This window comes from Dermochelys coriacea, chromosome 3 (genome assembly GCF_009764565.3).
Source record: "Dermochelys coriacea isolate rDerCor1 chromosome 3, rDerCor1.pri.v4, whole genome shotgun sequence".
Classification (NCBI taxonomy): Eukaryota; Metazoa; Chordata; order Testudines; family Dermochelyidae; genus Dermochelys; species Dermochelys coriacea.
The window spans coordinates 5,387,391-5,402,811 of NC_050070.1; the positions used below are offsets into that span (position 1 = coordinate 5,387,391).

The 15,421-nt window shown below is 50.4% G+C and overlaps 1 protein-coding gene across 1 annotated transcript in view; it reads right to left on the reverse strand.

The window, feature by feature from the left end:
• LOC122459127 (angiopoietin-related protein 7-like) overlaps nucleotides 1–15,421 on the reverse strand; it is a 35,785-nt gene that overhangs the window by 19,138 nt on the left and 1,226 nt on the right. The window contains exon 2 of the mRNA XM_043509911.1: nucleotides 13,351–14,328. Coding sequence (XP_043365846.1) covers nucleotides 13,351–13,734 — 384 coding nt within the window. The 5' untranslated portion in view covers nucleotides 13,735–14,328. The remainder of the gene's footprint in view (nucleotides 1–13,350; nucleotides 14,329–15,421) is intronic.

Sequence of the window (15,421 nt, forward strand, 5' to 3'; positions counted from 1 at the left end):
CTCTGACACAAGGGCTTATGTCTCAGGCTCTCTTCCTACTACAATCACCAGAGACCATTAAAAATAGTTTCCAGTATATTACTAGAGGCATTTCTACTGGATCTATATTGTTACTTGGTTGTGCTGTCTGCTATTCTATTCTCTGTCACTCAGTAGAGCTGGGCGATCTTCAGCACTGACTCTGAGTCGCGGGAACGCCATCAGAGCCAAAGATTTGAGGTTGAATGACCATGGAACACCTGTTCTGAGCAGAACTGAACTTCCTCCGGCTTTGTCATTCTTTATCGAGGTTCTTAGTCGTGGTGCCCATCCCTGTTATATCTGAGCCTCGGCCAAGAGATAGAGCAAAAATACAACTGACTGACAGACCTCGGCCAGGGGCCAGATCCTCAGCAGGTGTAAATCAGGGTATCCCTATTGATGTCAGTGGAGCTACATCATTTTGCACCAACTGTGGGTCTGGCCCTAGGTTTCCATCCCCCAACGCAATGGGAGCTATGGAGTATTTTGTCCCCTGCTCTTTTCTCCTTTGCTGCATCTCTGGGAACACCACATCATGTGCATTAAGTTCTGAAGGCAATGAGATCTGGGTCCTTCTAACCCCCTCCGGAGATGAGATCCAGGCCTTAGCCCTGCGAAGCCCCGTCTCCTAATCCCACCATCTTCCCCCATGAAGGTGACAATTCCATCACTCCCAAGGAACTTAGCTGTCATGGAAGGTGCGTGCAGCAAAGAGGGGAGCAGCCTAGGTATCTTGGGAGCTGGAGGCCTGGGCCCCAGAAAACCTATAGATGGCGTCTGGAGAAGACACCCTCTGGGACTGGCCATTGTGGCCAAGGAAGTGGCCACCAGGAGCCGTACGATAGGTGAAGTCCCCTGTAATGCAATGTCCAGGTCTGAGGGGTGCCCTACAGGGATAACACCCCTACTGGGGGAGAATTAGGAATAACAGTATGACATTAAGCAAATGCAAATGTAGGTTGATTATGAGGGAAAACATCCTCCCAGTGAAACGGCCTGAATGTGAAAGTTTCTCCCCAAGGGAAGAGGTAAGAGCCCCCCGGGCTTGGGACACTTGCAGCACGATGAGTGAAAGCTCTGCTACTGTGCGTAACTGTTGCATGTAGGTCTTGCTGAAGCCCTAGACAAAACTAGCAGTGTGAACCAAAGTAGGCCTGGCCTTGCCAGAAGAGTAACACACTGAGTATTGACTAACCAAGTGAGCACACTCCTGATTGGGGAACATGGTACAAGAACACCCAGAGTTCTCGAGTAACTACCTAAACAAATTCCCAAGGGATGGCCCAGGAACACACCGGCCCCTCGTAAGATAAGGCTCGGATGATGGAGACGGAAAAGCATGTTTTGTTCGAACGAGCAGGTACAAGGTATAAGGGTGATAATGAACAACATCTGGAGTGGCATATGGAACGTGTTTGTACCAAGTTATAGGAGGGGCACCTTTGTATCAGCCGAGGGGCCCGGACCCTGGTGCCCTGATTGAGTCTTTGCCTTGTCACGGGCGTACATGTGGTAGGGTCCCTGTAACCCGCTGGCCAGGGCATTAATGCTGTGCTTTACTGACAATAAGCCTGGCCGAGCGCCTTCACCACCGAACTGAGCCCGAGGCCTTTCATTACAAATAACAGCAAGGCCTGCTGACTCAGCACGCTGCATCCCCTGCTAGTGCAGCTCACTGAGACGGGGCTCCAAGAACAGCAGCACTCAGCAGCTAACAACACTGCACTGCCCCCCCCCCCAGCAGGAGGAACCAGAGGTGACCTAGGGGACCAGATCTCCCAACCCTTGCCTCCCTTTCTGTGCCCACGACTTTGTCCTCTTAGACACCAAAGTGCCAGTTTGACTGGTGTTATTCCCCCTAATTATATGGACATATAAACAGTGGTGAGCTGGAGCCGGTTCGCTAGAACCGGTTGTTACATTTAGAAGCCCTTTTAGATCTGGTTGTTCGGCGAGGGAGAACTGGTTCTAAAAGGGCTTCTACATTTAACTGGCCAAAAGTGGCGCCGTAGGTGCCGACTCCGTGGGTGCTCCAGCACTGGAGCAACCAAGAGGAAAATCTGGTGGGTGCAGAGCACCCACCGGCAGCTCCCCGCCCCGCACCCGGCCCCAGCTCACCTCCGCTCCGCCTCCTCCCCTGAATGCGCCGCCCCCCCCCCCGCTTCTCCGCCCCGCCCCCGGCTTCCCGCAAATCAGCTGTTGGCGCGGGAAGCCGGGGAGGGTTGAGATGCGGGCGGCGGCTTCGCGCTCAGGCCCACGGTGGCGGAGCGGAGGGGAGCTGGGGCGGGGGGGGCGAGGAGGGCCGCCCGCGCCGCAGCAGGTAACTGGGGGGGGGGAAGGGGAACCGCTCCTCTCCCCAGCTCTCCTCCGCCACCCTCGGCCTGAGCACGAAGCCGCCGCCTGCACCTCAGCCCTCCCCAGCTTCCCGCGCCAACAGCTGATTGGCGGGAAGCCGGGGGGGGGGGTGGCGGAGAAGCAGAGCAGAGCAGCACATTCGGGGGGGGGAGACGGAGGTGAGCTGGGGCTGGGCACGGGGCGGGGCAGGGAGCTGCCGGTGGGGGCTCTGCACCCACCAAATTTTCCCCATGGGGACTCCAGCCCCGGAGCACCCAGGGAGTCGGTGTCTAAGGCTCCACTTTTGATGTGATCAGTGGGGGGGAGCAGCCACTCCCCCTGTTCCCCCCCAGCTATGCTCCCCCCCCTAGGAGCCAGAGGGACCTGCCGGAAACTGCCCCAGGTAAGCACCTTCGGGACTCCCCACCTCGTCCCCCAGGCAGGTCCCTCTGGCTCTTAGGGGTGGGGAGGGCACCCACTACGGTGGCCCACGAGATCCTTCTGCCCGGTTCTTGGGGCAGTCAGGGGACAGGCGAAGGGGGGGGGGAATGGGGCAGGAGTCCTGGGGGGGGCATCAAGGAACGCGGAGGGTTGGATGGGGCAGGAGTCCTGGGGGGCGGGGATGGGCAACGACCCCCTCGTGGGGTGAGGAGGGAACTGGTTGTTAAGATTTTGGAAGCTCATCACTGCATATAAATGGTCTAACGTTGGGGCACCAAGGTGCAACATTGTGCCTGAAATTAACTGCACCCTCAGCCTTTCCATCTCTGAGATCAATGCCTCTGTATTCTGACTCCTGATCCTCTAATGGGGCTGCCTCCCTTCTGCAGCTGCTAGTGTGAAACCCCAAATAGCAGTGCAAGATTGTTGCTGGTTAAATTTGCCACCCAAGGTATATAGACTATGCACCTCCACTTACGATCCACTCTGAATCTGTGACGACACTGCAGAGATGCCTGAATCTTCAGTTAGCTGAAGCTGTTTTTCAAGTGTCCACAATTTGGTCTCTTTTAGCTGATACTGATAATTCAAAGACCCAGCTTCCCCCATCCTTTCTAGCCAAGGAAAGTCATTTGGCATTTCTGCCACAGGATGGTGCAACTGCCATTCTGTTATAACTGTTTCTGCTGGCTTCAAGATTCACAGGAAAACTTTGGAAAACAATCTGGAGCAGATATTTGCTGTAATTCTCTTTGCCTAAGGTATTCATGGATTTTCACTGGAATCCTGATAATACTGTCCCCAAGTCGGCATTTGATTATGCTGTGTGCTACCTAACAATCTGCATAATTCAATGCAGCCAGCCAATCTGGAGTGCCATTTGACAGCAAAGATTTACGAGATTCAATAATAACGTGAAACCTTTTCTCACCTGGACTGAACTCCCTCTGGCTGTGTAATAAATCACAAGGACCAGACAATCCAACTCTGCTTGTCATATCATTTTGATTATTGTTTTATAATGTATTGGTTGTGGCTGTGTCAATAAACTGCATCTGAAGGAATACTGGAGTTCATTTTCTCCTGCCCCTTGATTTCCAGCAGCCCTCAGACTCCTTAGAATCATAGAATATCAGGGTTGGAAGCGACCTCAGGAGGTCATCTAGTCCAGTCCCCTGCTCAAAGCAGGACCAACCCCAACTAAATCATCCCAGCCAGGGCTTTGTCAAGACTGGCCTTAAAAACCTCCAAAGATGGAGATTTCACCACCTTCCTAAGTAACCCATTCCAGTGTTTCACCACCCTCCTAGTGAAATAGTGTTTCCTAATATCCAACCTAAACCTCCCCCACTGCAATTCGAGATAATTTCTTCTTGTTCTGTCATCTGCCACCACTGAGAACAGCTGAGCTCCATCCTCTTTGGAACCCCCCTTCAGGTAGTTGAAGGCTGCTATCAAATTCCCCCTCACTCCTCTCTTCTGCAAACTAAATAATCCCAGTTCCTTCAGCCTCTCCTCATAAATCATGTCACAGTCAAGTCCTTGTCACATCACAACTCGTTAACACACCGTGTGTGGGACATTGCACCTGGCATTTTTATTTTGGAGAATAAACAGGAAGAACAGATGAACTCTTAATAATGAGACACTGTCACCTTCACAGGACTCTCCCTCTCTGTCTGACTGCCTGAGGGTATTACATGGCTTTTCATCACGATAGCATCTGAGCACCTCTCCATCTTTAATGTGCTTATACTCACAACTGCCCTGCCTCCCAAGGGACTGGTTCCCCCCAGTGTTGATGAATGCAAAGCAATGCACATTGGAAAGCATAATCCCACTATCCATACACAAATTAGCTAAATTAGCTGTTCCCACTCAAGAAGGAGATCATGGAGTCATTGTGGATAATTCTCTGAAAACATCCACTCCATGTGCAGCAGTAGTCAAAAAAAAAACTAACAGAATGTTAGGAATCATTAGGAAAGGGATAGATAGACAAAAAATATCATGATGCCTCTCTATAAATCCATGGTACGCCCGCACCTTGAATAGTATTGTGCAGATCTCTTTGCCCCATCTCAAAAGAAATATATTAGAATTGGAAAAGGTACAGAAAAGGGCAACAAAAATTATTAGGGGTATGGAACAGCTTCCAGATGAGGAGAAATTAAAAAGACTGGAACCGTTGAGCTTGGAAAAGCAGCGACTAAAGGGGATATGATAGAGGTCTATAAAATCATGACTGGTGTGGAGAAAGTAAATAAGGAAGTGTTATTTACTCCTTCTCATAACTCAAGAACCAGGGGTCACCCAACAAAATTAATAGGCAGCAGGTTGAAAACAAATGAAAGGAAGTATATTTTCACACAATGCACAGTCAACCTGCGGAACTCATTGCCAGGGGATGTTGTGAAGGCCAAGTCTATAACTGGATTCAAAAATGAATTCGATAAGTTCATGAAGGATAGGTCTATCAATGGCTATTAGATGGTCAGAGATGCAATGCCATGCTCTGGGTGTCCCTAAATGTCTGACTGCCAGAAGCTGGGAATGGACGAAAGGAGATGCATAACTTGATGATCGCCTGTTATGTTCATTCCATCTGAAGCATCGGGCATTGGCCACTCTTGGAAAACAGGATACTGGCTAGATGGACCAGCCAATTACTAGCCAGCTAATGTTCAAAAATAACAATCAAACCAGTGAAACCAGCTAGCCATAACAAGCTGCTTTCAGTCACATGATCATGTCTCAATCAATGGGGTTGAATTTGGCAATCCAACAGGATAGAAATGAACACGCTTGAAGCATGGAGTACGTGAGCAGAGAGAAGGGTTTGAGGGGATGTCGAGTGGCTGTGAGACCTTACACTAGGATTCCAATAACACAGCTACAGCCTAAGCTTGCTCCATGTGACAGGCAGCATGGTCCAATAGACAGGGAACTGGACAAGGGTTTTACTCCTTGCTTTGCTCTGTGCCCTTGAGCAAGCAGTACAGAGGTTATTTGACCTCTGTATTCGGCACTGGTGCAACCATGGCTGCAATCCTGTGTCCAGTTCCAGTTCCCACAATTCAGGAAGGATGTTGATAATTGGAGAGGGTTCAGAGAAGAGCCATGACTGATTAAAGGATTAGAAAACCTGCCTTATAGTGATAGACTCATGGAGCTCAGTCTATTTAGCTTCACAAAGAGAAGGTTGATCAGAGTCTCTAAGTACCTGCATGGGGAATAGATATTTAATTATGGGATCTTCAGTCTAGCAGAGAAAGGTCTAACATGGTCCAATGCTTGGAAGGTGAAGCTAGACAAATTAAGACCGGAAATAAGGAATACATTTTTAACAGTGGCAAGTGAATACCCACGTTGTCGGAGGCATTACAAAATATTCACCCTCAAAAGTTTATGCTCCAATACAGCTGTTAGTCTATAAGGTGCCACAGGACTCTTTGCCGCTTTTACAGATCCAGACTAACATGGCTACCCCTCTGATTTTTAACAGTGGCAGTAATTAACCATTGGAAAAATTTACCAAGGTTCGTGATGGATTCTTCTTCACAGACAATTTTTAAATCAGGGTGGGTGTTTTTCTAAGAGATCTGCGCTAGGAGTTATTTTGGGGAAGTTCTCTGGTGTGGTTTACATAGATGATCACATTGGATGACCACAGTGGTCCCTTCTGGTCTTGGAACCTTTGAAACATGCCACGGCCACAGTTTCCCCATCTGTAATATGGGACTGTGATACTCACTGACTTTTGTAAAGCCCTTAGAGATCTAGGGATGAAATCTGCTATGGAAGAGTTAAGTAATATTGTTTGACAGGAGCAACAATTGGCCCCAAATCAATTATGAAACTACAACAAACTCCCTTTCTTGTGTAGTGATTGGTGTTTCTTGCAGTCCTCCACTTGGTAAGTCTGTGAACTTACTTAGATTGGTGTTATTCATTTATATTATCTAGTGCTTAGGAGCTCTGGCCATTGATCAGGACCCTAGTGTGGCAGAAAGTCCTTTATGTACCCACTGTCCTGTTTTTAGCTAGCGCCACATGGTCCTGCAGCCTATCAGAGAGGAGGGAGAAGGAACAGAACTAATAGACCTTTGGTCAGTTCAGGAGCGCTCCTTGCAGTATGTGCTTCCAGCTCCTTTAAAATTTCCCAAGCAGTAGGGGTTCCATGGCTTCCCTTGAGAGACCAGGCTGTGGGATCCAGAGTAATGAAGAGATTCCTGATCTTCAACCTCCATGTTTCTTTGGGTAACTGCCCTGCACTCCGCCTAGCTACAGCCCCTTGGGTTCCCCTAGAGATCCCTCTCCTTCTCTGGAGTGGATTCCCCCTTCATCAACTTCTAGATAAGCTTCCCCCACTGGATCCTCAGCAGGAGGAGCTCTACTGACACCAGCTAAGGATCTGGGCCCTGGCATATCGCAGTGCAAAAAACAAACAAACGAATGAATCACCGTCCTCCACTGAGAGGCCTAGATGGGCTCTGAGCTGGGCAGAGGACAGATGGCTGGAGATCTCATTAAACCAGGCAGCATGCAGGGCAGTCTCACACTAATCCTTCCAGAGGAGGGATCTGAGCTAATCCATTGCTGCTACAAGACTCACAGGCAGCTTAGGGGGTGAAATAACTGCAGTGCACCTTTATTTGAGAAGTGCAGCTGTTGGGGTAAAGACAGCCTTAGAGCAGACCTGGCTCATTCGTAAACAGTCATGTCACAACGGTTCTGGAGGTTACCGGGACTTTTCCACTGCCCCCGGGGGCTGTCGGTTACATAGTGGAGTCACTCTGGATTTACAGCACCATCATAGCCAGCAGAATCTGGCCTGGTGAAGCTGGGCAGAGGACAGATGGCCTGGTGAAGCTTTCTGGAAAAAACAGCACTTTAGGAGGAAATGTGAACACATTGCAAGAGGTGGAACTTGACCAAACCACGATAGGGGGTAGATGTAGGTGGGAGATGGATAGGTTGGAGGAACAAGGGGTTGCATCTGGGAGAAAGGACAGGGAAATGAACAACAGGAAAGAGAGGCTAGATGGCAGGAAAACTGGAGATGGGATCTATTCGACTGTGAAATAGCCTCCCAGCGGCCATGCGGGAAGCCCCATTGCTTGAGACATTTACAGCTAGGCTGGAGAAGGTCCTGGAGCACAGTCTGTAGGGAGCAACCCTTCATTGACAGGGGGTGGAGACAGGGCTTGTTGGGTCTCTTCCAATCTCCAACATCTGGGAACACAGAGAATGGAATTCCAGGCATCCCTGAGGGCTTTGGGGATGTCTTCACAGCAATCAGACACCTATGGCTGGCCTGTGCCAGCTGACTTGAGCTAAAGAGCTGCTAATTGTAGTTTCAGAGTAGCAGCCATGTTAGTCTGTATTCACAAGAAAAAGGAGTATGTGGGGCACCTTAGAGACTAACCAATTTATTTGAGCATAAGCTTTCTTGAGCTACAGCTCACTTCATCAGATGCATCACTAACATTGGATGCATCTGATGAAGTGAGCTGTAGCTCACGAAAGCTTATGCTCAAATAAATTGGTTAGTCTCTAAGATGCCACAAGTACTCCTTTTCCTTTTGTTAATTGTAGTGTAGACATTTGAGCTCAGGCTGGAGCCTGGGATCTAAGACCCTGTGAAGCGAGAGGGACCCAGAGCCCTGGCTGCAGCCTGAGTCTGAACATCTACACCGTAATGAAACAATCCCTTACACCAAGCCCTGGGAGCCTGAGTCAGCTGGGTGTCTAATTGCAGTGTAGAGGAACCAAAGGGTACATCAGCATGTCCGTCCAGGGGCAGGACTCAATCCAGGATCAGACTGGGTTTCTTAGACCAAGGCCTGCAACGGAAACTCTTGTAGATCCAGCCAAGCATGAAGCGGGGAGGAAGGGGAGAGAAAGCATTCAGTGGGTGGATGGGGTACAGCAGGCCTGGGAAGGCTGGTGTGGGAGGGAGACAGGTTCTCAGGGGTACGTGCTGACAACTCCCCACCTGGTGCAGGCAGCCAGCCCTTTCCTCCTCCCTCCCTCCTTTCCAATACCATTAGCTCCAGGGTCTGAGAGGCTGCAGTGAGAGGCAGAGGCTCAGGGTCATCACACCTCTCCTGAGGTGAAATATTAACAGTGCCAGTATCCAGTGTTTTCCTCTTGTCACATTAATGTGATGCTCACGCCCCCCGTCCTTTGCCCCATCTAGCTGCTGGCTAGTCAGCTCCTAAGCAGAAGCTTAAACCACTAGGTGCCAGATGTGCGCAGCTGGGGCCGTTCTGGTTGGGCACAGCTGGCCGCGTACTGGCTCTTCAAAGCTGGATGCATGTGCCCCCTGCTCCATTGGCTAGCACGGCCTAGCTGCCTCTCGCTGTAGGTGGGTAGGAGACTGCCCCAAGAGCGTGTTGGGCACAGTCCTCCTAGAAACAGTGGCATCAAGCACTGATACCAACCTGCTGCAGGTGGGAAGGGACAGGTGGTCTTGTTAGGCCTAGGCCCTCAGAGGATAGCAGCCTAAAGTGAGGAACACGGGGGGGGAGGGGGGAGAACGGCAGCCCTAGGTAGAACTTCTTTAGCACAACTAACACTTCCTGCTGCCTCTGGGCCTAGGGCAAAGACTGTCCAGTCCTAGCAGCAGGGCTGGGGGGCAAACCAATCATTTAGGGTCCATACAGAAGGAGAGTGGGCCTAGTTAAGGACTGATGAAACCTTTGCAAGGGTTTCAGGATCCAGGTGGCAGTGGGAAAGGGCTGACAGATAACCTGAGGAACCTGGAGGCACATCCATTTGTAACCAGGTCCGGTGGAGGATGGGAATGGAAAACAGGAAATACTGATCAAATGGACAGGATGAAGTAGGAGGAGGAGCAGAGCAAATGACAGAAGGGGAGAGGGTAAGAGAGGAAAGCAGAGGGTGGCTTTGAATGGCAGGATCTATCCTTGCAGGTGCCAGGACAGCTGAGAGACAGAGGGGACCAGCATGAACTGGGAGGATGATGAGGTAGGGATTGAGTGGGAGGGATATTTGGAGAAGTTTGTTTTAATCACATGTAAGGGTCTAAATGAACTGAATGAATGCTTCTATGACAGCTAGCTGGGAGGGGGAGAGAGACTTTGGATGTGTTTATGTAAATACAGTTTGCTCCTGCTCCGCTGAGTTATCCAGCAGATAGACTGGTGTTTTGCTCAAAGTAAGCAACTTTGGCTGGTGTTAGGTTACAAAAAATCACTTTAGTACTGAATGAAGGGGTAGTGAAATGCTGTTCCCTGTATTCCTATAATCACAATATTGGTAAACTTAATCTGTCCCAAAATGTGCTTAAACTGTCCCAAAATGAGGGGGGCTACCCTCAGCTGAAAGGACCTTGTTAAACCAGGGGCTTGAATGCCAGAGCCCAGTGACAGTAGAAGGGTAAGGACAGGTATCCTAGCCAGGAGGATTGCAAACCCTCCAAGGGTTCCCCCTAGTCTGGCTTAATCTGTTCCTCCCCACTGTTCAAAGAAAGTGATAAATGAGGCTTCATTAGGAGCCTCTTGTTATTTTAAATGCTCAATCAGAGCTGAAATCAGTTGCAATGGGGCAGTGCAGTCTGGGCAGAGGCAAAGACTGATATGCAGAGATCACAGCAGAAGGCAGGTGGCAGCCAGCAATGACTTAGTCAGCTGGTGAATGAGTGGCTGGAGAGGCTCTGAGTGGCCAGCAGGAAGGCTGGTGAAGAGGGCACTTATCTGCCACTCGCTGTGCCAAGCAGTAGAGCAAGTAAGGTGCCTCCTTATCCCACCCAGGGTGTGAGGTGAACTCGGTCTGCACTGAGCAAGGACAACAACTGAGTGGGGTGCAGAGAAGGAACAAGCTCCTATCGCAAGTTCAAGTTATTTGCTGGTGGTCCTATCCCAATACCTGGGGAAGAGGTGTCTGAAGCCTGGACAGACCATACCACTGAAATGCTGCAGGAGTGGGCTGTACCAGACACAGAAATGTGAAGATGTCAAGTAGGGAGCCAGAGGGCCCAGCATTAGATGTGATTCACACCCTGAAGCTCGCTAACCCTGCGGTCAGTTTGAAGAACTGCCTAGAGGCCCCCCGATCACACCTTTGGGAGTGTAGAGGGCTCTGAGGACAGTTACTGTAAGCTCCTTAATTCCTGACAGGAAAGAGGGTGTGGGGGGGGGGGAGGTGGTTTCAGCCTATATCCAGAGGTGAGAGAGACTGCTTCAGAGAGCTGTCCAGAGGGGAGCAGTGACTGCTGAGCAGATGGACCAGACCAGCTCAAATTGTAAGAAACTCAATATCAGAAGCTGATTCTAGTTCATCTCCGGTTAAGAGAGCAAGAGGAATGTCCCCCAGATTACTCCCAGCGGATGTCAGTGAGGAGGAAGAAAGGCAGGCTGCCAGTGAGTTTTGGGAAGCCTAGACATCTGAGCCAGCCAGCACAGCACCCCTGCGGGCAACCAATGTGCTGAGGAACTTGCCCAACAAATGCAGGTCCTGACAGAACACATAGCTGAGCTGCAAAACACCACTGACCAAGCTAAGACTTCCAGGAGTAAGGAGCCTCTGGCTTTGGCGATGGAGAAGTCACCATTTAGAGCTACCAGCCCACCTGGGTGACAGGGGAAAAGGACAATTCTTCTGCTCCTGGTGTGGTCAGGATGGGCACAGTGCAGCCAAGCACTGTAATGAAGAAAATCCCTCCTTAGTGTATGGAAGGCTGAGGACCAGTTGGGAAGGGGGTCAAGGAACTGCTGAAGGATCTGGGGGTCACCCAGACCCACAGGACTTGAAGGCTCTTCTGGAAACGACTGTCCAGCTGGGATGCTCGCAGGACTGAGAGGGCCTTAAGCAGAGGTCATGGTGAGGATCGAAGGGACAGAACGTGAAGAAGTCTTGGCACTGGATCTCAAGTGATGATTATGTTTCAGTCCTTCTATCAATGGATGTTTAAGCACCTGCCTATACAGCCCGACTGGCCTTGGCCAGTGTAGCCTCAGCATGGATGAATACCCCTGCCAAGGGTACATCATAGTGTACCTGGAATTCCCAGAGGAGGTGGCTAGGGTAAGAGAAGAGGTGGACACAGCTGCCTTAATATGCCCCAACTCTAATGGAACCTCTGATGTGTCTGTGCTGATAGGGACCAACTCCAGTCTCTTCAAGGTACTTGTGGATTATTGCGAACAACGAGCGGGGACCAACACCCTGAAGATCCACACGCTTTGTGCTGAAGCCTATAGAAAAGGGCAGGTATCAGAGCCAATGCAATCACTGTATATATGTGATGAGAGAGAGGTGAAGTTCAGGGCACAGAAAGGGTCCCGCCTGGATTGAGCTCAGACAGGCAAGAGAGGGTCAGTCTGAACAAGGTGGCTGCTGGACTGAGCGTGGCTGAATCAGGACATGAGCATGGGGTGGATGGAAAGGTCTGACTCAGGCCCAGGGACAAAAACAATGACCTGGAAATCTGCCAGGAAGGTGATATATTGCAAAATGGGGATCAGCAGAAGGAGCTGGGGGAGGAGGGCGAATGAGAATGAAACAAAACCAAACAGCAAATGACTCACATCACTTTGACATGCCGGACTCATCTCGTCCGGCCTGGGGAGGCTAGTGCAAGATTGTGACCCACGGTCTGCTTATGCTCAAATAAATTTGTTAGTCTCTAAGATGCCACAAGTCCTCCTTTTCTTTTTTGCGAATACAGACCAACACAGCTGCTACTCTGAAACCAGTCTATTCTCTAGGACTTTGTCTAATGTGGTTGTAATGACTCAAACAGCTTCCACCACTTCCTCTGAGAGCCTAATAAGATCTCACTGCCTGGAAAGGTTCCCCCACATAGCTGAAATTTGCTCAGTCCCCCCCCCCATTCCTCTAGTTCCTCCCCAATGGACCAGCCTGCTTAATGCAAATCCAGGCAGCCTAAAGCCAGGAGCAATTAAAGCCTGTGTGGGAAATTAATCCAGCCCTGGTTGAAGCTACATTTGGCATGAGCTCCACTCAGGTCACCTTATTACAGTGCCAGGGATGCTGCATTGCTTGTAAGCAGCAGGAGGAGACATGACAGCTGAGGTTCTAGAGAGTGCATCAAATTTCACACCTGGGCCTGACTTCTCTCTGCACCTTGCAGTAAGTGTTTGAATGAGAACGCTATGTGGATGTCAAATACTAGCAGATCAGGATTCTCTCATAATAGTGATTCAGACCCACTTTGACCAGGGGCAGATGACCAAGCAGGGGGCAAAGAAGTGGGAAAACCCAGGTGCCAAAAACCCAGCTCTGTACTTCCATCTGTCTTTCAATGAGCAGGGAGGCGATGCAGAAATTATAGCAGAGGGTAACCCTAATGATCCAAGAACTTGACAACTGAGAAAGGGAGCTGGATGGAATAATAAGGCTGGAGATTCCTTGTGTTGGTGGGGACAGATAAGTGACCTCAGAAGAGGAAGGGTCACAATAAACCTGTGTGTACCCTACAGTACCCACCCACAAGCCCACCCCTGGCAAAGACCAGAGGCCTAGGAAAGGCAGTTGGACGGCCAAGGAAATGCTCCTGGGCTTTACCTGCAGCTCAAGGACTTTGATGCGATGCCGGTGGTTCCTCAGCTCCTCCTGCAACTCAGAGATCAGCTCCCGCAACTCCAGGATCTGCTGTTTGCGCTCCTCGTTCTCGTGGAGCCAGTAGGAGACCTCGTCCGTGCAGCGGAACATATCTGGGCACCGCTGCTCATCCATCTGCGGCAAGGTGGCAACAATCTTACACCGGCCATTGGGCAGGACCTGGTTGCTGTACTCCCCGCACTGGATCAGGCCTGTGTTCCCATGGTGCCCCCCGCTGTCATCTTCAGCAGCCAGGGGCTTCTGCAGTGAGGGGCCATTCAGGATGGCCATGAAGATGAGAGACCACAGGGCCATCCTGGTGGAGCCGAGGGGGAGGGCGAACTTCATGAGGAAGGTGAAGGGTGCAGACAAGGAGCCACCTGGGTAACACTGTCATTCATTCAGTGCCCAGGATTGAGATGGCCACTTGGGGAAACCCACATGCATAGCACTGGCCAAAGAGGAAGGGTCCTGCTGGCATGTAGCTCACGGCAGGGATAACTGGGTAGCAGCCACACACAAATGGGGAATGCAGTGTGTGCGAGAGAAGTGGGTTATTGAGGAGAAGGCACTGGCCTGACCCTGTAGAGCTTTACTGCTCCTCATTACACCAGCTACCAACAGGCGAGGCCTACCTCCAAGCGACAACCTCTACGGGCTCCTACCAGCTCTCCACACTAGGATGGTTCCTCTGCATGGATCTGCTGGCAGCTGAGTCACTTTAAAAATGTGCTGGCTGAGCGGTGAATTCCTGTCTCGGTTTACAGGACCCCGGACAGCTCTTTCCATCTGCCAGTCACAAGCCAATTCCAGGAGACAGTGGGCTTCCCTAGAAACAGGTAGGGGAAGACACCCATCAGCAGGCTTTTGCCATCAGCAGCTGAGCTCCTTCATTAATCCAGGGTCAGTCCTCCACAATAGTTCCCTGTGAAACTATTTAACCTGAAAACAAAGAACAAAGGAAAAAATGTGCTTCATGCCTAGGCTTAATCAGTGTCTGAGAAAGCTGAAATCTTAACCTACCTTGCCCAGTTAGTTGCTCACAGAAAACTGCAAGTGGTGTAACGACCATGGGAGCAGCTGAAGACAGGGGGCAGTCAGAGCAGAAGACATGAGGCCAATCTGGTCCCATCTGTTTGCCCATCTCAGCTCCATTTTAACCTACCACCTTCTCGCTTTCAGTGTCCTCCCCTTGGCCCCATCCTGTTCCAAAAAGGAAATTTAAATGTCTTCTGAACTTGACGGCTGATCCCTCTGACACTGCCTTCCCCAAGGACCACAAGTGACTCAAGGTGAAGAAGAGGGATTCGCAAGTGGCGCGAGATGTGGAAAAAAGCTATCCCGGCTTTGAGCGAAGGTGAAGGCCATAAACAACAGATATAAATGGTTGCTAGGAGCCCAAGTAGGAAGTACTCACTTAGATTTAGTGTAGTTCTTGCTCAGGCAGAACTCCATTTGATGTGCACGGCAGCCCTGCGTTAGTAAGGGCTGAATATAAAAATCGAGGAGACGTCCGGATTTGGAGCTATAGCTCCACAGAGACATTTATTCCCTTGCCAAAATATCAGTCTTGCAGAGATTCCTGTCTAAATGGAATCCCAAACCAAACAGTCCTGTATGGCTCTGTCTGGGAGCCAGAGAGAACCACCAGTTTGCTGTGTGCCCAGCAGCCTCAATAAATCATCCCCTTTATATTCATTACAGCCTGGTGTCCCATCTTCTGTACCAATAGGGACACTTTGATGGACTCCCATTTTAACCTCACTCACTAGGGGACAGGTTGAGCCCCCCCCAACTTCCATTAGGCAGCAGTTACTCACACTAGGTGTCCCATCATGGGAGCAGGGGGTTCCCAGTCAGACCCCTGTATATGGTGTCAGTCCTTTTCCCTTTCATAGGATCTTCCAACCACGATGCTCAGGGTACTTGGAAAATTTATCAGGCTCCCAACACTCCTGAACTGAAGCCCCAAGAGGCGACATGCCCAAGGTCACCCAGCAAATCTGTGGCAGAGCAAGGGAGAGAAGCCAGTTCT